The sequence below is a fragment of the Podarcis filfolensis genome (assembly GCF_964270895.1).
Source record: "Podarcis filfolensis genome assembly, chromosome: 15".
NCBI lineage: Eukaryota > Metazoa > Chordata > Lepidosauria > Squamata > Lacertidae > Podarcis > Podarcis filfolensis.
The window spans coordinates 26,568,734-26,591,162 of NC_139618.1; the positions used below are offsets into that span (position 1 = coordinate 26,568,734).

The window sequence follows — 22,429 nt, forward strand, 5'->3', positions numbered from 1 at the left end:
GCAGAATCTTGAAACCCAAGCCTTTTAAGATGAGGAGCCAAGAGGCAGACACTGTATAATCCAGGACACACCCAGCATTTGATTCATTACGTGCTGGAGGAAAAGGGCAGAAACACCTCTAAGCATGAAAGAAGCAGCTCTCTGTCTTTCAGCAAGGTACAGTATCTGAACGGTCCTAGTAATGTATTTTGAAGGGGTAAGGAGAGAAAACTGAACCAACTCCACCAGTTATTAATATTTACAACAGCATCTACAGCTCACTGAAACAAGCACAGGAAATAGCGTAAGGTAGAAAAATGGAAAGTGCCTGTGTCTAAGAACAAGTTTTAATGAATCCCATTAGCAATACCATTCCACAGCAAGGTAATTTCATTATTTGCAGGATATCATATAGAATCCAAACGCCTGCTTGAAAAGGCTGGGCTTTAGTAAACTAGTTTTACATGGACAGATCAGAGAATTACTTTAGGTTCAGCAACAGCAGTTATGCCCCATCTCCCAATAAGATGATATCACTTTCAAGAAAATTCTAAATGAACTCAATTAACAGCATGCACTGCTTGCATGTACCAGTGCTAGCACAAGAACAGAAAAGCATAATCTCAATGAAAAGTCAAAATATCCTACCTGATGAAGCAAAGGATCTGAGTACATCTGGTCAATAGATTGGGAAAGCAGTGCAATAGAAGCATTCAGGTCTGTTAATCAAAACAATTCAATACTTATGTTTGATCTTGCGTTAACTGTCAAGCATTTCTAGGACACAGACAACACAAATATCTACCCATATCTGCAACAGCGCATATTCAAATCCATGCACTGCTGCATGACAGGCAGTTTCTTGCTGCCTTGAAGGAGGCACCGGTGCACCCATTCTTTGAAAGTTCTCCCTGGACCTGGACGATCTTAATATATCTCAGCCCATATGCCTTGTTCCTTAAGGAAGTGATTAACAGAGAGGGGCCTCTCAACTCCAGATATTCTTGGAAGATACTGATTATCTAGAAGACCCATTCCAGCCTGAATTTAGGCCTTTATCAGAAGAAAGATGGAGAAGTGAAGCTCTGTTGATTCTCCTCAATCTCTCAGTGGCTTTTGATACTACTAACCACACCATTCTTCCAGAGCAGCTTCAGAGAATGACGTTGGAAGCATTGATTTACAGTAGTTCAGCTCCTATCTCCAAAATTCTATTCACAGAAGGGTACCAGATGATGATTTCGCCCAAGCATTTGACTAAAGGAGTGCCCTTGCTTCAGCTGCTGTAGCTTTGTTAGCATATTGTCCATTTTCACATTTACTGTATTTGAATGTCACATCCCACTCTGGGATTGGGTGAACAATGAAGAATGAGTTAGAAATTACTTCCATTTATAAAGAAAATAATCATGAAAATTGCCAAGGCTATTGATGTTTTGTGAAGAATACGGTTACCTGCAGAAGTCTCAATTGCTGTGGAGGTTTAATAGACAAAAGTGTGCAGGCAGATTAAGAGCAGGCTGCATTTAAAGTATTTATTTCTTGCCTTTCAGCAGGTCTCTAAAGCAGATGATCATCAAGTGAAAACTGCATCACATATAATAGCATACAGGCTCCTCCAGCTCAGTCTGCATCCTACAATATGCCAACACTTACTAAGCTTTCAAACGTCAAATGAAGCAAGCAGGTGAAATAACTGAATTTAGAATAAGCATGTTTCCATGAAAGTTGACACTGTTTATTTTGCATTGGCATGGGGCAGAGAATGAACAGCCCTGAACATACCCAATGAAAGTCAGTGACTCTAGCTCCAACTGAAAGTTGTTGTTGTTGTTGTTAATTTCTGTCCACCTTTCACCATAAGCTCCCGGGACCATTTAAAATACAGTAAAAGCTTACAATTTAAAAAAACAAAAAACAAACGCAATACAGTGGTACCTTGGTTCTCAAACTCAATCCATTCTGAAAGTCCATTCGACTTCCAAAACATTCAAAAACCAAGGTGTGGCTTCTGATTGGCTGATTAGCCCCGGAAACGATACCAACAGCCAAAATGGGTGTTTGGCTTCCGAAAAGCATTTGCAAACTGGAATACTTCCAGGTTTGTGGTATTTGGGAGCCGATTTATTTGTCAACTAAGCCATTCGGGAACCAAGGTACCACTGTAATAGGGAGGGCACTATCTGGGCACAGACCTTTTATGTCTTGTTCAACCTCTTCTCTCCATCGTTGCAGGCAGGCCACAACAAGACTTATTTCATCCTTTGTGATCTCACGAGGGACATGGCCTTCTGGCACCTTCACAGGAAGTCTGGGAAACTGGAGGGGTTTGTTGTTTGGTTCCTGGTGAGATATGGCTAGGGCAGAGGCTACGTCCTTGGCACTTTCAGCTTGTGTTACTGTCACCCTATTAAGAGAAGGATAGAAAGATAATCAATGCTACAGTTCCCAGCAAATGGAAACCAACACTTCTCTGAACTCAGCAGCCACCTAATGAGCTATAGTATGATGCTTTTTTGGCCAAAGACCCCCCCCCCAAAAGAAGCATGCATCAAGTTACAACAATTTGAATCGCTGACATGTTATTTTTCTCATTTTAAATCAACCCCGATGGAAAACCAACCTCTGTCAGAATGGCATCACTCAGCTTTCAACCAAGTCCTTCATTGGAAATATGGAAAGCAAGGAAATGGAAAGGATATATAAAAGGATCCCAAGATTTCTGGAGTCAAGGTGAGGCTGCAAATGATATCTTAGGAAAATCAGTTCTTTACCTGCTTTGCGTTGGAGGAGTCTCTGAAGTTTGGCATTCAGCTACTGGTGTCAAGTCTTGAGTGCAGGAGGCAGCCCCGGGCAGCCTAGTACCCGCAAATTCAAGAACATACTGCAGCATGTCTGGCAAAGGGAAGCGGCTGGCACCAGAACCGTATCTTGTGTACCTAAAGAGAGTAAATCAAAGAGAACTATGACATGTTATTTATATCCTACTTTATAAAAACACCAATTAAGTTTATTGAATCCCTGTATACTTTAAATTATTCTAACGGGATCAAAGCTACAATAGTTATTTAAGGAAGCATTAGCGACCAATTGGGCTTTCCCTTTAAATACCTGGCATATGCCCAAGTACTACTGTAAATCTAATTTAAATTTTAACTACCAAGAAAAACTGCATGATAAACTACCACTGAAAGTTGGATTCTATAACGTCAGGCATAATAACCCAAGAAGGAAGAGGCATCTGTTTGTAGGCCTTTCTAAAAGTCAGTCAACACGCATGGAGACCACTTCCTTGAACATAAGATGGGCCCCAAAACAAGCAGTGTTAATTAGTGCAGTATTTGCCTATATTACCCAACAGTAATATAAAGTAAAAGTTATTGTTCATGGTGGAATGCCAAGGACCAGTTAAGGAACTTATTGTGTCTCAACTACAAGCCACTGTTACTCAGCCATGAGAAGCTTAACAGCCAAGCCTTCCATCCATGTCCTTGTGTGTGTGTGTCCAATGCTGGATAAAAGCTTGCCCTCTTCAGGAAATTTGCTTTGGACACATCCAGCAGCTATAATAAATGTGGCTAGATAGAAGCAGTATGTAGTCATATGACCCTTTGTTTGCTGGAGAATAGGGAGAAGTCATAGAAAGCTTTTCCTTGCCACTCTGAGAGATCATTGAAATGACTGGAGAGATGTGGAGGCTCCCGCCAAGATTGCACTCACAGATCCCAAACTGAGTGAAAAACACACCAGTCCAATGCGTTCATATTAATTACATGTGGGGAAAGGTGATATAGACACTGCTGCTCTAATCATGGACTGACCACCATACATAACAGTCTGAATATGGAAACATGAAGTTTTGTAGTTCGAAAAGCTGACCACCTACCTTTCCAATTTCTGTTGTAGAACCGTTATCTGATCCTTCAGTTTCTTGATCTCTTCTCTTTTGGCTTGAACAAGCTTTTTGTTACCATACAGGAACCTAAAGGAGAAACACTTATTTGTGTGGTCTCTTTTTGTAGCATCAGTCCTCCCATTCAAAAGTACACATGAATCATTATGAAGACTGATGCAGTCATGCCAATATTACTCTAGCAGGCCTTGAGGGTAAAGTCTGATGCTCTGAGCTTTTGCATACGATACTACCAGTTAACATCTCACCTGTCCATATAAATTATCTGTGGAAATTCTAGCTTGTTGTGTATCTTCTCTGGCTGCCCAAGCGACTGATTGAACTCAAAACGGGAAAGTTCAAAAGTCAACACAGGAGGAAGTTTTGTAAACCAGCGCTGGAACACACAAAAAAAGGTTTTAGGACAGGAGAAGGATACTAGACTTTCTTCACATAATTTTCAAGCAGCTTCAAGCAGGACTTAATTACAGAAAATATGTAAGACACCAGAGATCTCACCATATCTATCGACCATAGGAAGTCATGCGCCATACCCAGGGGGGAGGGTCGATCAATGTATGTTATTTTGTACATTTAGTTATAAGCTATTTCTGAATACTGATTTTAAAGTCAAGCTGAGCCCACCTTAAATTGCTGGGTGTGTACAAAGACTTAATGTTACAGAGCAACCCAAACAAGTCTTACAATCACAACTAAAAACTGCCAAGTCGGAAACTGTTTCAAATAGACACTGAGCAGAAGAGTTTTCTAGCTGCTGATATTAAAATCCACAATGGAAATATCCTGCCAATGGTTCCATCTTCTAAGCTTTTAATAGCCTTCTGGCATCTAGAGCTAGACAAAGCTTGCACGATAAAAAATAAATAAATCACACCCTCTGTTTAGAGCTATTTGTAATTAGTTGGCCTGATGCACTTTTTAAAAGTTATCCTAGTTGCCACAACTTTTACCTTGGCAGTTGAATGTAACATAGGGACATTAAAAAAAAAAATTCTATGTTTCTTAAAAAGCAATCCTTATTCTTTAATCCTACAAAAGCTGATAATTTAACTATAGACGAGAAAGCAGAACTAACTCCTATTAACTGAACAGAGTGAGAGCATTCCTGACTATTCCCAACACATCAGCCTCCTAAAGCCTTCTTCGCAATGTGAACAGAAAGGTTCCGATTTAAGATGCAGTTCTAAGATGGCTGGAGATATACAAAAAAGACTTAAAGGGTTAAGTAAAAAATTGCCTCTGGCTAAGATTTTTGCTTTTAAGCTTCCTGGGATCCTAAACTACGGAGCTGAAATCACTCAAGATGATTTGCCTTACAGTGAAGCCCTGGGAGATTAGGTGGGTAATTTAGAAAACCTGACATTATTTTCAACATAGAGCCAATCAGCTCTATCAAGGAACATCACATGCTGCAGAAGAAAGTACCAATATTGCACAGATGGACCTTAAACAGCAGCAGAGTCTCCTTTCATTCAACTGCCTGCCAGAATGCAAAACTTTATTTTTCATTCTTTGCCATGTGTTCATAAACAATTATTATAAAGAGAGATGCTTTAGGTAGTTTAAAGTAGTTCTGAACAGCTTTCAAATATGTCTAAGCAGCATATGATTGGGTCATGATTTAAATCAAAAAGCAGAAAGAGCAAGATAGGTGGAGACAGAAGATTTTTTATTTTTTAATTTTTTTAAGATGAAAATGAAAAGTGTAGTGTACACGAAGAGGGAAAAGATGAATTACAAAAAAAAAGCATACCATAAAGTTAAGAACTGTACTTTTACCCTCCGAAAATATGGAGGCAGTGGTTCCTCCCTACTCGGGTACGGGTAGGCTTCAATAGAAAGAGAAACACTTTATCACACTTACACATAATAAGCAGACCCTTTTACTGCAAGGTAAATGCTGGACAGGTTATGTGGGAAGTCAGCAATTATACAACCCAAGCATGCTAGCTTTGATGAACATGTCAGCCACGAAATACTGTACACTTAACTATTCCCACGTAAAATGTGAGCTTCACAATACTTTTTACAATTTCTCATTTGGGATCATGTTTGTCTTTTCTCTGTTGCCTGTAAGTAAAATTGATGAATTGTGTAGAACTAACCTCTTGCCCATACTTCACTGACTGATTAGATGACGACGGTTCAGTCTCCCCCTCTACCATGGCGCCTTCCAAACATCCATGCAAGTTCTTATAACCATTTACCTGCAGGGGGTACTGGCCAAATGTCTCTATTTTGGAAAAGGTCTTGCCTGAACATGAAAGGAGAAAAGTCAAAAGCTAGCTTTTCGTAAAACCAAGCACACAGCAGAATATCTCTTTACAGATATATCTAGATATTGCAAAGAGGTTTTTATTAAAGCTAAGCCAAACAAGGGTTTTGTCTTTTTTTTCAACTGACTGGTCAATATAAACATATTACAGTTTTTAATAAGCCTTCAGCACAGTGTAATGGCTTTATAGATTTTGTTGGGAGCTGCCCAGAGTGGCTGGGCCAACCCAGTAAGATGAGTGACATATAAATAATAAAATAATAATTATTATTCTTTCCTAGTTTTTCCTGATTTAGGGCCAAGATTAATAACAAATAGGGGAATAGTGCAAGTATTCCTTACATTCTCATCACATGTGGATAACATATGAGGATATTAGTTTTGTATTTTTTGGTAAGATTTTTTTTTTGTAATAGTCAAGATTAGTGATAGTTCTCTCGTGAACATATAAACTTCCTAGTGATGCAGTTCACCGAACCTTCCAAGGCAGGGAGACTCACACATTTCTGCATATGAGTGAACAGCATGCATGACTGCTTGCTTCAGAATTTAAGAAGTAGAAATCTACAAGAACAAAATATTGCTGTGAACCCACCGTCAATTCCTTGGAGTGCTCCTGCTCAAGGCTCTAGCCCTTGGAAAGGATCTTCATAACCATGATAATTGAGCACTTTCATTAATTTCAATAGTAAGCTAATGTGGATATTTAAATGTCCCACTACTGACATAAGAGGGAGCTGCAAATGCTTAATTTTGCTTGGACTGTGGCCAAAACAGACCTATCTGCAACAGTGCCCAGATAGAGTCCAGCTAAGGACACAAATCAATGTAAAGAGGATTAAATTAACACCCTTCTACCTTACCTTCATGAATACCTTCAGTAAGGAAAGTCCCATAAAAAAGCTGAACCATTGGGTTCTCAGATTTGTCCTGTGAGTTACCACTGCAGAAATCAATCAATCAAATAAAGACATGACAAATTCATTGGACTCAGGAATACAAAGTGTTTTTTTTAAATAAAATAAAATAAAATAAAATAAAAACCAAGGCTTTTATCTACAATCCTTAGGTGCCTGAAAATGGAATAAAATGGCAGGTGGCCTGTATAAAAGGACAGGGGATATGAACTTGAAATATGCAGTTATCAGTTTGTTAGAAAACTATGGTTTAGCCTAGGTCCCACTCAGACAGGAGACCTTTGCCAAGGCTGCAGATGATGGAATCATGTGATGGAATGTTCCTCTATATAACAGATTCCATGCTCCACCCAAAACTAGCGTGTTACCAAGGAGGGCAGGCTAGAACTGTTCTCCCCAAATGAACCAGTCTTCTACAGGCAGGGAATTCGTCCCCCTCCCCCGTGAGAAAACATTTCATCCCGTGAGCTTTCTCCTGTAGTCTAAAGTGACATAGCCCGGAATATTCAGAGCCTCAAACACTGTTTCAGATACTCACATTCTGCCATACTGACTCTAGCTATTATGAAAATGGTGCTTCCCAAGTTTCAACAGACAGTTTAGCTACAAAAGCCAACTATGTCAAGCTCCTAGAGTCATAGGAAGTTGAACAGGGAGCTATTAATATGGGCAACTTACATGATTTGGAATGCCCCATTTGCTTAGAAAGTTTATCATGTATTGAAATATGAACTAGAGCTTCTTGCTTAACTCAAGATGCCTTCCCCACCACCTAAACAAGCTGCAGCACATGGTAGGAAATACTGCTATAATCTCACAATGTTAAATGCTACCCTATTCTCAATGGAAAGAAGGAAAGGGTATTCAATGATGTGTCCTATACCAAACTTATTGTTCAACTAAAGTTTCTCCAGACTCACTTAACATTCACAGCCAGCTGAAAAGCATCCTCCAACCAATCCAGAAGTTTGTGGGTGAACTCGCTCACATCTTGCTAGAAGAAAGACAAGACACTTAATGCCAAAATGCTAATTACCAGCAAGTTTAGTCTGTTGTTTTTAGCAACTACTGTTTTTGCATTGTGTTTGCAACAGAACCCACTACTGTTCCTGTTCTTGTGAGCTGTGTTGAGAATATTCATGTTGAAATGTAACACAGAGACTGACTGAATACATGCATAAATAAAGAGAGGCATTTCAAGGTACGTATTCACAGGAAGAGCCCTCAGACTAATCCAGAATTCGGCAGCTAGACAGGTGAATGGCAGTGGCCACCGAGACCATATAACACCGGTCCTGAAAGACCTACATTGGCTCCCAGTAGGTTTCCGAGAACAATTCATATTTTTTTTTTATGAAATAATATTTATTACTTTTAAAGATTACAGAAAAGGAAAAGAGAAGGAAAAAAGACAAAAAACAAAAAACAAAAAAGAAAAGAAACAATACAATACAATATATAAACAATACAAAACACAACCTAAACACATTAAACTAAACTAAACAAAACCCTAACCCACCCTAACCCTAAACAAAACAAAACAAAAACCATTTAAAAACATAAATCACACCTTTTCCATACTCTATCTTTCATTCCCTTGTTTCCTCGACTTCCTCTCACCTCCCTTTTTGTATTCCACTTCTATTAATTGTTTCAGCAAATCCTTTCCATCTTTCTCTATTTTCTATCATATTATAAATATCTTAACATATTTTTTAACCTTATTTTTCATTAAAACTAGAATGCTTATATATGCTTAACTCCTTATAACGTTTCTGCTAAAGCCATAAAATTTCTTTCCACCATTTTTCTATCACTCAATAATTTGCAGTATTTCTATATATAAACTTTAAATTTTCCAATCTTCTTCCACCATCTCCTCTCCCTGGTTTCGGATTCTGCCAGTCCTTTCCGTCAATTACATATAGTCCATCAGCCTGGAGATCTTATGTCCGAGGCTCTTAACGCTTTTCCAGGTCCCTTCTGCAGGTCTTCTTCATATTCTTTAATGCCAAAGAGCAGATCTCGGGAAAACTCCAACCTAACAATGCTTTTATTCCTTCTGGACAGGTCAGCCAAATTTCCATAGTTGAAACTAAGGTCTATAAGGTGCATCATGACAGGTTTCAAAATTCCTCCAAATCCAAAGGCCCCCAGAACTCCAATCTCCTCCAGACCCAAGTCCATGTCCCAAAAGTCAGTTAATCCCTGCATAGAGGGATCTTTCCAACTTTCCTTCTTCCGTCCAATCCGGGATCCGATCCTCAAAATCTGGCTTTTTCTAGATTCAATCGTAGAAGGCCTCAACTTGTAGTCCTCAATTTGCTTCTGTAAAACTGAGGATCCCGCTTGTATTACTTTAGGTTCACCAACCACAGCTTTCTCTTTCTCCTCCACAATTTGTCCTGCCAAAGTAGATTCCTGTACCAAGTCCTGAATTATTTCTGTATTGGTGCTCACTTTTTGTCTCCAATTAGTCACTTTTTGTTCCAAGTTGTCAATTTTAAAAGACATGTCATCCGTCTTCTTATGAAGCTGTTCCAGCGAATAGCTTATCTTACATAATACCGTCACAATGGCTTCTCCTGTCAACATTTTAAATGGTCCAAGGTCAATCTCTGGTTCTCACAATTTTTTATCTTGCAGCTGGCGATTCCCCAGTTACACTCCTGTAACAGTTTCAAAAGCTCCCTCTAGAGGGAAACAGTCTCCACTTGTATCAATCCTTTCAAACACAACTCAAGCCATAAAGATAGTTTCAATTTTCAGTTACTTTTCCTCCTTTTTAAACGCAGAAGAGGACAATGGAAACAGTATCTTTCTCTTATTTAACTAGCTGTCAAAAACGTTCTGTTCTCAGTCAATGAACTCTCCCAAAACTTCACTCTTTCTGGCAGCCCTTTTCCAGGTTCAGAGCAGTGGTAGTTTGATTTTTCACTCTCTCCTGCAGGCTTGCTAAGTCCAAAATTTCCCCCCTCTTCTCCTGCTTCCAAGGGAGGTTTTGTAGTTTTAACCGATGGAAATTTAATCCTTTGTCAAAAGCTTTCAAAGACTTTAGCTTGTGACGTCTTTGCTTCAATCTATTTACAAAAAAGGAAGGCGGACTTCCTGTTTAAGACCTTCCTGTTTCGGTGCCAAATTAAGGTATTTAAAGATCCAATTTTCTGTTCTACTCACGGGTAGTTGTTTAAAATCCAATTGTCCACAGGAAAAAGTCAGCGCTCTCCGGCAACAGCAATGCGGCTTCACTCCGTGAAAGAAGCAGTCAATTCGAAGCACCGCGCCACTCACCCCATGTCGCTCCGGATCCCCAAAACAGGGTTTCTCCGCGAGTAGGGGAGGCGCAGAAGGTGCCAGCCGAATCCCAAGTTCACAAGCTTCTCCCGCTTGTGATTTCAGTGGGTCTCCGCCTTCGCCGTGGCAGTCAGACCCTGCCTTCCACGGAGCAAGTTCCTCCCGATCGGAGGAGCTCCGCCATTGCCAGAGGCGCCAACCCGGAAGTCCGGTTTCCGAGAACAATTCAAAGTGTTGGTGCTGACCTTTAAAGCCCTATACAGCCTCGGCCCAGTATACCTGAAGGAGCGTCTCCACCCCCATCGTTCAGCCCGGACACCGAGGTCCAGTGCCAAGGGCCTTCTGGCAGTTCCCTCACTGCAAGAAGTGAGGTTAAAGGGAACCAGGCAGAGGGCCTTCTCGGTGGTGGTGCCTGCCTTGTGGAACGCCCTTCCATCAGATGTCAAGGAAATAAACAACTATCTGACTTTTAGAAGACATCTGAAGGCAGCCCTGTTTAGGGAAGTTTTTATTGTTTGATGTTTTATCGTGTTTATTCTGTTGGGAGCCGCCCAGAGTCGCTGGGAGACCCAGACAGATGGGTGGGTTATAAATACAGTGGTACCTCTGGATGCGAAAGGCATCCATTCCGGAGCCTCGTTCGGATCCTGAAGCGAATGCAACCCGCGTCTGCGCATGAGCATGATGTCAGTTTGAGCGTCTACGCATGCGGCGAAACCCGGAAGTAACACGTTCCATTACTTCTGGGTCGCCACGGAGCGTAACCTGAAAACGCTCAACCTGAAGCATATTTAACCCGAGGTATGACTGCAATAAAATTGTTATTATCATCACCACCACCATCATCATCACACTAGTTAGCTACACACAAACCACTCTGATCTTTTAGCAGAGGCTGACTGAATTTTGACAAGGTTCTCTTCAAGCACAAGCAAATAGGTCCGGGATGATTCCCAGAATCCTCATAAGATAATAGCTGGGAAAGGGGGAAGACAAAGGGAAGCCTCCTGCCCCAAACCACTTTAAGCATGTCTTCATGGTGGGGCTCAGAGACTAGAAAACATCCGGTCTAAGATGTAGGGAGAGAGAAGGTTGAGATGCCCCTGCTATGTTTTAAAGTCACACACTCACTTTATAGATCACAATCAAGGTTGGTGGCACAACCATCCTAATTACCTGCTGCTCCTCAGGTGAACTGAACGCACATCTGAGACGGTCCAGGGCTGCGGAAGGGTCTACAAATTTACAGGGTGTTCCCAGCATTAAAGCAAAGAGATACTGAAGTTCCTGCATGAACGCGATGTTCCTCTTTTTCTGAATGAAAAAGCACAATGAATTGCAGAAATGACAACCTGAGCAATCCATTGTAACAGGAGCTAGCATTTTACCAACAGAAATAGCACAGAGGTCAAGATTGCTGATGGCAAAGGCAAGATATAAACAAAGAAAAGGACAAGTACTGGGAAGCTGCCCATTTAGTACTCGGGGCAATATTTAAGGAGGCTGAGAGGTTTGGAAACATTGAAAGTAAGCAGTTAGAGAGCGCCTAATGTATTACAATGCAAAAATGTTTAAGAATATTCATACACAGTCCCTTACTCTGCCTGAAATAATAAACTAGGTATTGAAGAAAACTTGATACCAGTTGTGGCAAAACAAACCAGCCTCAAACTCTGAAGAAGTCTGAAGCCAGTTTCAAACCAAGTACATGTTTTAGATTCATAAACTTATCAAAATCAGCCAGGTTCATTCTAATTTTAGACAGTACAACTACAAGAAAATGACCAACCTGACCTTGTTCAGACAGCACTTACGCTTTGGCTTTGACAATTTTCCAGTATGCTCTCTGGAAGGGAGTAGCTAAGAACCAACCGGCGGAATTCTGGCAGCTGGAAGAGAGACTGACAAAAACCCTTAAATTAAACCACTGCCTCATCTGATCAAAGCAAGACTGTAACTGGATCTCAGTTCAGAACACAACACTCTTTGTAGGCCAGCGTTCATGATAAGTTCAAAGGCTATGCGTTTCCTACACATTTTTTGATGTCACAGAAGCATGTACACTGTGCAGAGACAAACTGCTGCTCTGAAGTAGACCTTAATCATTGTAAGAGAAAGATGTTGGCATGTGCTCAGCTCTCCCACTAAAGCCAGTGAAACATACAAAGCACTCCCAATCCTACTGACTTTTAGAAGACATCTGAAGGCAGCCCTCTTTAGGGAGGTTTTTAATGTTTGATGTTGTATTGTGCTTTTAATTCTGTTGGGAGCTGCCCAAAGTGGCTGGGGAAATAAATACTTAATTATTATTAATTATTATTATTATTACTATTATTACTGGACCCCGTGGCAAATAGGCATCGGAGAGAGCTTGACACCATTTTCTCCCATAAGGCGGCCAGGGTCTCTCTCTCACACACACCAACTCTTATATTAAAAAGTACTGCCCAACTACCATGGATCCCTGTTAGAATGAGTGTGCAGTACCCTCTGCACCCCACCCCCATTATAAGACAAGTCTCTGGCAGAATCCTGATCTCTGGCTTTTCCTGATGTGCCATATATGTGGCACCTAGAATTCAAACACCAATTGGTAAATTGCAAGTGGAAGCCATAATAATGCTTACCTGTTTTTCACACATCACACCATAGGTATTAAATACATAGGTATTAAAGAGAATGCTGAATGCAATGGAATAATATGTCTGACCACAACCAACCTTAAATTAACACAAAGTATCAAATACCCTAGAAGCATTGCCCTAGCACAGGGTTGGAACTCCCATCAGCCCCAGCAGGCATGGCCAATGGTCAAGGATGGTTTATTTAAAAGTACTTCATAGCCACTTTTTTAAAAAAAACAAAACAAAACCTAAGCAGTGTATAAATAGTATAAAACATCATAAAAGCAGCATCCAATTTTATGGATCAGGGAAAGAATGTACAAGGGTTCTTGGGCCTTTAACTCCACCATTTGACCAGCAGGAAATAGCTGACTCCCTATAGGAAACATGAGGTAGTCTTGGGGCAGGGGAATAGAGCAATAATGACTCTACTCACTCTAATTGTGTGCTATGCTATACTATACCCCCCTAGTGCAGTCAAGTTGTGTTATACCATGCCCCCATGGCAGTCAGTTTGTGACTAGTGCCCACAGCACTCAATCACATTTTGAAATGTACCCAATGGCCCAAGTAATCTCAGAGTCCAGCAACATCTAGAGGGCCACAAGTTCTCCATTTTGCCCTGGCAGATGGCACTCAAGAACTAGAGGCGCCATCTTACCTGTATGACTGCACTGAACCAGCAAGTATTTCCAATGTTTTTCATCCCTACTGGCCAGTCGCCTGCTCTCCTCCACTCACTCTGGGCAGCAGTCTCTCCCCACACATCACACCGTTTCCGTTTGGACCGATTGTTGCTTTCAGCCACACTTGGTTCATAAACTCTGCCAGGGAACACAAATCAACAAGTCAGAGACAAAAATTACATTGTATTAGGGTTGTGTTCACACAAAACTTCCCATGTTTCTGATTGGAAACTGCAAAACTGAAGAGTAGCTATATTTAACCCACCCCCAATTAACAGAATAGGCTGTTGTGGTCAGCTGTAGAGGTGTTGTGGCAGGGCACACCTTTTTGGGCTGACTTTTGATCATATTCTGTAGGGATCAGATTACATTATCTGGGATAACAATGGAATGTGGCAGGCGGAGGATGTGGGAGATGTACAAGAGGAGAACATCTTGCTGACCTGAACACAACCTGGGTAAACAGTGCCAATAAAGACCATTCTTCCACAGTGTGAATAAAATATAGTCCAAGGCGCTTCACAGATACTTAGGGAGTAAATATGGCGATGACACGGGTATCTGCTGCCCTTTCTGTGCTGACTGGTGTATTGTTTTACTGTTTGGTTGTTTGTTGCCCATGGATCCTTAGAAGGGCAGGATAGGAATTTGATAACATGCACAAAGAAAAGAAAAAGGCAGAGCACAGCATACACATTCGCTGTTGCATCTGGATCTTTCTCTACAACTTGAACACTTGGAAAATCAAGGGCTCCAGAAGAAACAGCTTCCTGCAGATTAGCTTCATCATCTTCTGTTGCTTCAGCTGGACCTGGAAACCAAAGTGGCTATCACTATTTAAGTAGAGTGAAGGTGCCCCTCACAAAGCCAGTCCAAGACACAGTATTTTACTGGTTTTCAAACAGGGAGGCAACAGTTTAAAAGCAAAACACTGCATAGGCATTTTCAAACTTCCCCATCTGATGCTTTCCAAAAGCACTGGCAAAGACAAACTCCAAACACCACCCAAACACAAAGGCTTTCTATGGACAATTAAACTTGGACCGTCATGTTAAGACAGTCACTAACACAATGGTTTTCAAACTCACTCCAGATTTTGGATTTTTGTTTAATCCAGATTTTGACTGGAGGACTGTGTGCAACTGAAGTGTCTGGAGTTCTAGATGAGGTCCTGGCTTGCAGCCAGCCACATGTAAGCTCATTTCCCATCTAACAGAATTAATGTGCTCTCATCCATGTAAGCATATAATTACAAAAACACTGTTCCTATTGCTATCTCGTCGCAATGTTTCCATTTCAATCTATTGCCCCTTCACCCCATCATCATAACAATGAAAATGGAATGATCAAGCCTCTTCATCTAATCCAACTGTTAATGGGTCCATACTTGTCTTTCATTAGCCCCAGCAAAGTGTCTCTTTATAAATGGGACTGAGCCTATGGCTCAAGTTTTCACAACCTATATATAGCATTCCCCAAAAATGCATCCAACGGTGGCAATAATATTTCAGGCAAAGGCAAGAAGTCACCTACTGGTTGCCTGATTTTTGCCGACTGCACTGCCTTCACTGTCAGATGGTTCTGCAGCAACGGCTTCTTGCCCTGACTCTTTAGCGTGGTGTTCTGTGAGGAAACTAACGGCTTGAATTAAGTTTCCATCAGCAGCCTAAGGACAAAGAACAAAGCATTTGTGCAACACGGGAAGAAAATATGTACAGGACGAAGTATTTCAGGTCAACAATTGCTTATGCAGGACACTCAGTGGAAAAATTAAGATTTAAAGTACAGTACAGTTCCCATCCTGCCCTGTCTATACACTATTCTAAAGGGATGTGGGGGCCAGCTTTAAAGAAGGGCAATAAAAACGAAAAGAGCATTTCAAACAGGAACCACATTTTCATACATGCTCCTAAAAGGGTCCTATTATATCCTGAGCTAGGAGAGGCTCAGTAAATAGTGGTGATCCTCTCCGGAAGTGCAATACAAGTGCAAGATAATACCCACTAAAAAGCTCTCTCTGCACATCCTTCTTATTCCAACTTGAAGCAAATGTGACATGTTTAAGATGGTGCTTTTAAAGGTCAGGAGTGGCAGCATGGACAGCTGTCTTTATACTGTTGTTTTTCCTGGCTTGAAGCAATCCCTTTGGGGAAACATGGCTGTCTCAGCTGGCTCTATGGGGTCAACACAAAGAGTGCCAAGAGCTCAGCTAGAACACAGGCAGCAGAGATTAAGGGGAGTGTGATTAGGACCCAACAGTGAAGGTGGAGGCAGAGGAAAGGTGCTTGGTGAGCAGGTCTGACATTCATAGTGCAACAACCAGTGCTACCAAAATGGCAGAAGAATACTTACCTTCAGGGCTGTGTGGAGGAACAAAGGATCCTGAATGCCTGTGATCTCTCTGAGCTGGTTGATGAGCACATTGGCATTCTACAGTCACACGGGACAAAGAAAGTACGTGTCAATAAGGGAATAACAACAGGATACTTACAGTGAGGCGATACCAACCAGCCTTCTCCAATCCAGTGCCTTCCGGATGTTGCTGGACTACAGCTCCCATCAGCCTTCACCATGGCCACACAGGCTGGGCTGATGGAAGATGGAGTCTATCAGCATCTGGAGGGTGGGTACCAGGCTGGGGAAAGTTGAAACATCAGCACAGTTCACACATGAGCTAGAGCTAATGATTCAGTAACCATGCATACGCCTAAGCTTGCACTGTGAAGAAAAAAATTACAATCCCTAAATCAAGATTTACATCCAAAACCAGTGAACATGGTTTTTTTGTTTTGTTTTGTTCCTAAACCATGAACTGTAGCCAGGGTTTGATCTTGGCTTATCAACTGCAGTTTGAGAAAAACACATCAAGCCCTAGGCTGGACATGCAGCTAAGCCAGAAAGTGTGGTTTGTTTCTTCTGCATACAAGGAAGGAGGGCAGACCAATGGCTCTATGCATGAAGCACAAAAAGGGAAAGGTCATTGGTTGCCTCCACAGGTCAATGCACCTTTCTAGATGCAGACATTTGATCACCTAGACATACCATTAAGCATTCTGTCCAACTCAAAAACTTACATATTCTCCAAATACCCGTAGGTATTCCATTTTATGCCTCAGTGAAAGCTAGCTCCTTATTAGAAAGGAGCATGTGCCCTTTAAAGGAGGAATTATAGCCAGGCCTAAGCAATACCAGTTCAAATATCCCTTTACCAGGGCGAGGGACCAGCAGTCTACATATTTATTCTACCAAAAAGCAGCAGCATATGCTATCAGACGTAAGCAGTCCAGGAATTTGCAGGGGTTTGATGAGGAGCTATTTTAAGCTGGCTGCACATGCCATTTAGGTTTGTCATTTCTCACTTACAACAAGGTGCCAAAGATATACAGCAAGCTAGACCCTCTCCAAACTGCCCTGTAACCAGTTGGCTGGTGGAGTTAGCATGATCTAGCTTTTCTCTCTTAAAAAACAGAGACATAACCTTGCCAACTAAGGTCCATATAGTTAAAGCTATGGTTTTCCCAGTAGTGAAGTATGGAAGTGAGAGCTGGACCATAAAGAAGGCTGATCACCAAAGAATTGATGCTTTTGAATTATGGTGCTGGAGGAGACTCTTGAGAGTCCAATGGACTGCAAGAAGATCAAACCTATCCATTCTGAAGGAAATCAGCCCTGAGTGCTCACTGGAAGGACAGATCCTGAAGCTGCGGCTCCAATACTTTGGCCACCTCATGAGAAGAGAAGACTTCCTGGAAAAGACCCTGATGTTGGGAAGATTGAGGGCACAAGAAGGGGATGACAGAGGACGAGATGGTTGGACAGTGTTCTCGAAGCTACTAACATGCATTTGACAAAACTGTGGGAGGCAGTGGAAGACAGAGGTGCCTGGCGTGCTCTGGTCCATGGGGTCATGAAGAGTCGGACACGATTAAACAACAACAACAATACAGCTTTTCTTCACTCTAGAGGTTCTATGAAGTAGGCAAGCAGATTAAGGAGTAGTTGCATAGCAGCATCTAGGGTCAAATTACTCCAAATTTTACCCAAAATACATTGGTACCCTTGGATGCGAACGGGATCTGTTCCGGAGCCCCACTCACATCCTGAGTAGAACGTAAGACGCATCTGCGCAGGTCGTGTTTCGCCGCTTCCGTGCATGACGTCATTTTGAGCATCTGTGCATGCACGAGCGGCGAAACCCGGAAGTAACGCGTTCTGTTACTTCCGGGTCGCCGCGGAGCATAACTTGAAAACGCTCAACCTGAAGCACATTTAACCCAAGGTGTGACTGTATAATATTCCACACTGATAAATTTCCATTCAGGTAATGAGAAGAAAAAGAAGTCAGGAACCAGCTCTCATTAATTCCCAAGGGCTAAAAAGTTATCTGGTCCTTTTTATCAAAATATGAAAAAGTCATGCAAATTCACCTATTAACAAATACCGGAGATCAAATAGCTTATTTTCAGAAAAGTTTGGCTAGAATTCAGAAAGGATGGATATTCAAGCAACATTTTTAAACACCAAGGAAAACAGATAAAGACAAACTGACTGGTAAAGAACCCCCTTACTCAGATACTGGCAACGATGAACCTCGCATCCAGAGTCCCAGAAGGAAATTAAAATACAGTTTAGGAATCATTACATTATACATAATTATCCCACTCTCACAATGTTCACGCAACCCCTCTCCCCTAAAAAGGGTATACTCCAGATGCAAAGACATCATTCAAGTTCCAACCTATTTAGATCAGTTTATGTCCCTAAGGCACCCTGTTAAATTATTTGTCAGGAACTGGTTTCTTTTTTAAAAACAAATTGAAATATTTATAGGCTGCCCTTAAGGGCTGGAATTCTCACCAAGACAATTTCCAAAAAATATCAGAATAGAACACTAAAGTCAGCACTAAAGAAGCATCTAGCTCAATAAAATACTAATCACGGGAATATCATTCACTGAACGTCACACACAACTCGTCAACATCCAATGGCACACAGCAAGTCATTTTTGTAATGCTGGGAACACCATCATTCTGTGAAGATGTTACAAGCCCGCCAAAAAGCTGTCTGCTCCTCAGAAAATAATTTGACATCATCAATGACAGATAATTAAAATTACTATTAGACTATGATTAATATTCACTGTAACAAGCAACTGTGAAAGGAATTTCATTACCCAGAGGTTTAGTAAGTTTTATTTTAAGTTCAGTGACAAAGCTGACCTACCACTGGTTGGTCAAACCACATTGGTAGTTGTTAATAACTATTAGTGAAAACTATGTACTTCTGTTTAGAAGAGTGAAGGCCAGACCCAAATATGGCTTTATTAATCTTTTTAAAATCTGTAACAATTATCTATCTTTCTTTCTTAAAGGAAACTTAGATCCATTGAGGTGACTAGGAAGCATCTTAAGTTCAAATAAATAAAAAATATTTATAGTTATCAGATTCACAAGCTTCATTTGGTACCATAAAATGGGTTGCCAGGCCAAAAACAAATCCTGCTCATCACCTGCATGTTTTATCTAACTGTTTATTTTATTCATTTGATTTATATCATGCCGATCTCCTGAAGTGGCCCAGGACACCAGGCACAACAATGATAAAACATTAAAAAGCAATCTAAAAACAGTTCCTTCCAACGATCTTGGGATGGCCAAGAACAGTATATTTCAGTCATCTGAATAAATATTCATTCCTGAATAAACAGGAATGTTTTAAAATTTCTCCTGAAAGCCAATGATAAGAGATAGAGAAGTTCCTCATTAGGGATGACATTCCAAAAATGGTGAACTGACACTGAAAAGACCCTGTCAAAGGTCAACAACCAGGCAGCCCTGAGTGGCCCCACCACCAATAAGGTCTCACCTGCCAATTGTAGGGTCAGACATGGTGGATAGGCTTCAAAGGCAAGGACTAATACTTTGAATTTGGCCTGGTAGGTCATTGCCAACCATTGTAGCACATTCAGGACCGGTGACCCCATAGTCCAATTGGGCTGCCCCACTTAGCAGCCTAGCAGCCACTTTTCCCACTAAGTGTATAGACAACTTATCTTGACATAAATGAAACAAAGACAGTCTTAACAGGAGCAATAAATGTCATATGCTCCACAAATTTAAGGGGTGGTTGTATTACCTGGGCATCACCACCACAAGCAGCAATCCAACCACAGGGTTTGCAACCTATGTCACAGCTACCTTTTTCAAACAGCATCACCAGCAGCAGCACATTTCAGTGTGCAAAGTGGATCTTGCTTAGCAGAATTTTTGCCACTGAAATCCACAAGGCAGAATCAACTGACCTGCAATATTCCTACATATCAGAGCGAGCTCATGCCTACTGCTTGCCACTTGCCCAGCTGAACTTTCCTATAAAAAGCAAAGTCTTTACAGTACTACTTTCATTGGGCCCAAGGTCCTCAAAGAGATCTAGAGCAATGTAAGACCACCACCTTAAAATCACACATCTAGAATTCATTTAAAGCAGCCATAAATTTTAATTATCCTCCTCCCCACAGTGATGCAGCAATGCTGAAAGGGGATTCTGAGGAGCAGCAAGGGAGGTCCACATCTATAAATGTCAAAGGTGCACGAGAAACGCAAAACCCAGCTGGCAAAAGAAAACTGTATACAAAACTAACATACACCATGAAGACATACATCTCTGAGGGGTGTGAAAGGAAAAAGAGCAAGCAAGTATTAAGATACTTTAAGTAGTTTAGAGAAGAGCAGGGCTTTCCCCCCTCCCCACTGGAAAGCACCAGAATTCAGTTCAAGCACCTCTCAGGTGGGTGCCACTGCCATTATAAGAGAACAAGGGTGAGTTATGGCATCTCTTTTTCTAGAAAAATAGCACTTTGAAAAAGTGTCTGCAAGGGAGGCAAAAAACCCGCCTCATCTCGCAATAAACTGATTTGTAGCACCTGAAATTTCTTCCTTCCTCTCTGTATGCCTGCTAATGATACGACCCCACTTTCAGAGTTTACCGTTTAGGGAAACAGAAGACTCACAAAGAAAAAAGTCCTGTAAACCCACGAAGGCCCTCCTCTTCTTCTGCCACTTACAGTTTCATCCATCAAGTATCTAGGGCGCTCAAAGCACACTTCTACACGCAATATTGAACCAGCAGACTTTTTTGTGTTTACAGGAAAAGGTTATATAGATAGGTGACCAGCGATGAATATAACAGCAATAAATAATAACCGCAATACTAATGAATATTGCTAATATTAACGGCTATATCTGTTTATATACAGACTGAGACCCGGGGTGGGGTTTTGGGTTTTTTTGGAGGGGGGAGGATAGAAGGGAGAAGGCAGAGAAGTGAAAAGGGAAGGAAGCGCGGGTTTCTTCCCTCTCCCCAGTATACCGTCGCGGGTGGCAGACCAAAGTAGGCGACCCAGCTCGGACTCTCTCTCTCTCTCTCATGAACAACCCCCCCGGACAGGCCCCCAATCCCTCACCCGTCCTTGGCTCTCGACGGCAGCCGCGCCCCCCTCCTGGGCCTGCTGCAGCTCGGCCGTCATCGCGCCCGCCGCCTCCTCAGCCACCACAGAAGCGGCCCGAGCTCTCCACGCTCCCCGCTCCCCGCAACCGCCGCCCACGCCAAGCCCCGCCCACGCCGCCGACCTATCAGCGCGCGGCAGAGGGCGGCGCACACCGCCCCTCACCCAAACGGAAAACAAATATTTCCGAAAAGAGAGGCGCGCGGGCGCGCGAGGGGGCGTGTCGGGCTCGAGCCTCCTCCAGCCGCGCCCCCCCTCGAAGCGAGGTGCGCATGCCCACGAGAGAGCTTTCCCCCCCCCCACTAGCGCCTCTTCCCGTTCGTTTTGGCTGAGCGGGAGCCGAATGCCGCGCGGGTCGCTCCGCCTCGCGGCCGCTTCGCTCCCGACGACCAGTCGCCTTCGCTAGAGGCGGCCGGTAATAGTCCGCATCCCCCCCCCCCGGCCCCCGCTAAACGTGAGGCGAAAGTTTTAAATCTCGCCCTCAGAAACAGTATATTTACTTCAGTTCTTCTAATGCGCTGCATTCAATAAATATTTATGCACATCAGAATGGGTTTCTGTCAGGGTGGATTTGATTTAAATCAAATCGATTAAAATCACGATTTAAATCACTAGTCAGCGAGACTTGATTTCAATCATTTTTTCACAGAAAGACTCATTCTTGCTGGTATAATCTTAATATTTACAACCAGATGAAGGTTTCATATTTGGAATAATAAATTTTCAGAGTAGTTTTTACAGTTACAGTATATCAAAAATTACTGATTTGGTTATACAGTGGTACCTCGGGATGCGAACAGGATCCGTTCCGGAGCCCCGTTTGCATCCTGAAGCGAACGCAACCCTCGTCTGCTTGTGCGCGGGTCTCAATTTGCCGCTTCTGTGCATGTTCATGATGTCATTTTGAGCATCTGTCCATGCACGAGCAGCAAAACCCAGAAGTAACGCATTCCGTTACTTCTGGGTCGCTGCAGAGGGCAACCTGAAAACGCTCAACCTGAAGCAACTTTAACCCGAGGTATGACTGTACTATTAGAAATACATAGACAGATAATTATGAAATTATTGTTTATATTTGACAACTTTTCTGCTGTACTTTATTGGAAGGAGAAAAATAATCATTTCCTTAATAACAATACAAACAATTTATTTAACTAAAACAATAACATAGCATATGTATCCATGTTTGTTAACTGATGTGGTTAAACGACTAAAAAAACAGACTGAGTTTTAGCAC

General features: G+C 41.9%; 1 protein-coding gene across 3 annotated transcripts in view; it reads right to left on the minus strand.

Annotated features, from left to right (window-relative positions):
* The window catches only part of USP28 (ubiquitin specific peptidase 28), a 35,658-nt gene extending 14,216 nt beyond the window's left edge, over positions 1-21,442 (minus strand). For all 3 annotated transcript variants that reach the window (XM_083588378.1, XM_083588377.1, XM_083588376.1), the window contains exons 1-15: positions 21,151-21,442; positions 16,041-16,118; positions 15,222-15,354; positions 14,382-14,499; positions 13,664-13,826; positions 12,193-12,279; positions 11,555-11,692; positions 8,005-8,078; positions 7,031-7,110; positions 5,998-6,146; positions 4,141-4,268; positions 3,866-3,961; positions 2,754-2,918; positions 2,175-2,386; positions 628-698 (exon numbers count right to left, since the gene is read on the minus strand). In XM_083588378.1, coding sequence (XP_083444504.1) covers positions 628-698; positions 2,175-2,386; positions 2,754-2,918; positions 3,866-3,961; positions 4,141-4,268; positions 5,998-6,146; positions 7,031-7,110; positions 8,005-8,078; positions 11,555-11,692; positions 12,193-12,279; positions 13,664-13,826; positions 14,382-14,499; positions 15,222-15,354; positions 16,041-16,118; positions 21,151-21,213 — 1,755 coding nt within the window. In that variant the 5' untranslated portion in view covers positions 21,214-21,442. The remainder of the gene's footprint in view (positions 1-627; positions 699-2,174; positions 2,387-2,753; positions 2,919-3,865; positions 3,962-4,140; positions 4,269-5,997; positions 6,147-7,030; positions 7,111-8,004; positions 8,079-11,554; positions 11,693-12,192; positions 12,280-13,663; positions 13,827-14,381; positions 14,500-15,221; positions 15,355-16,040; positions 16,119-21,150) is intronic.
* Between the last annotated feature and the right edge of the window lie 987 nt (positions 21,443-22,429).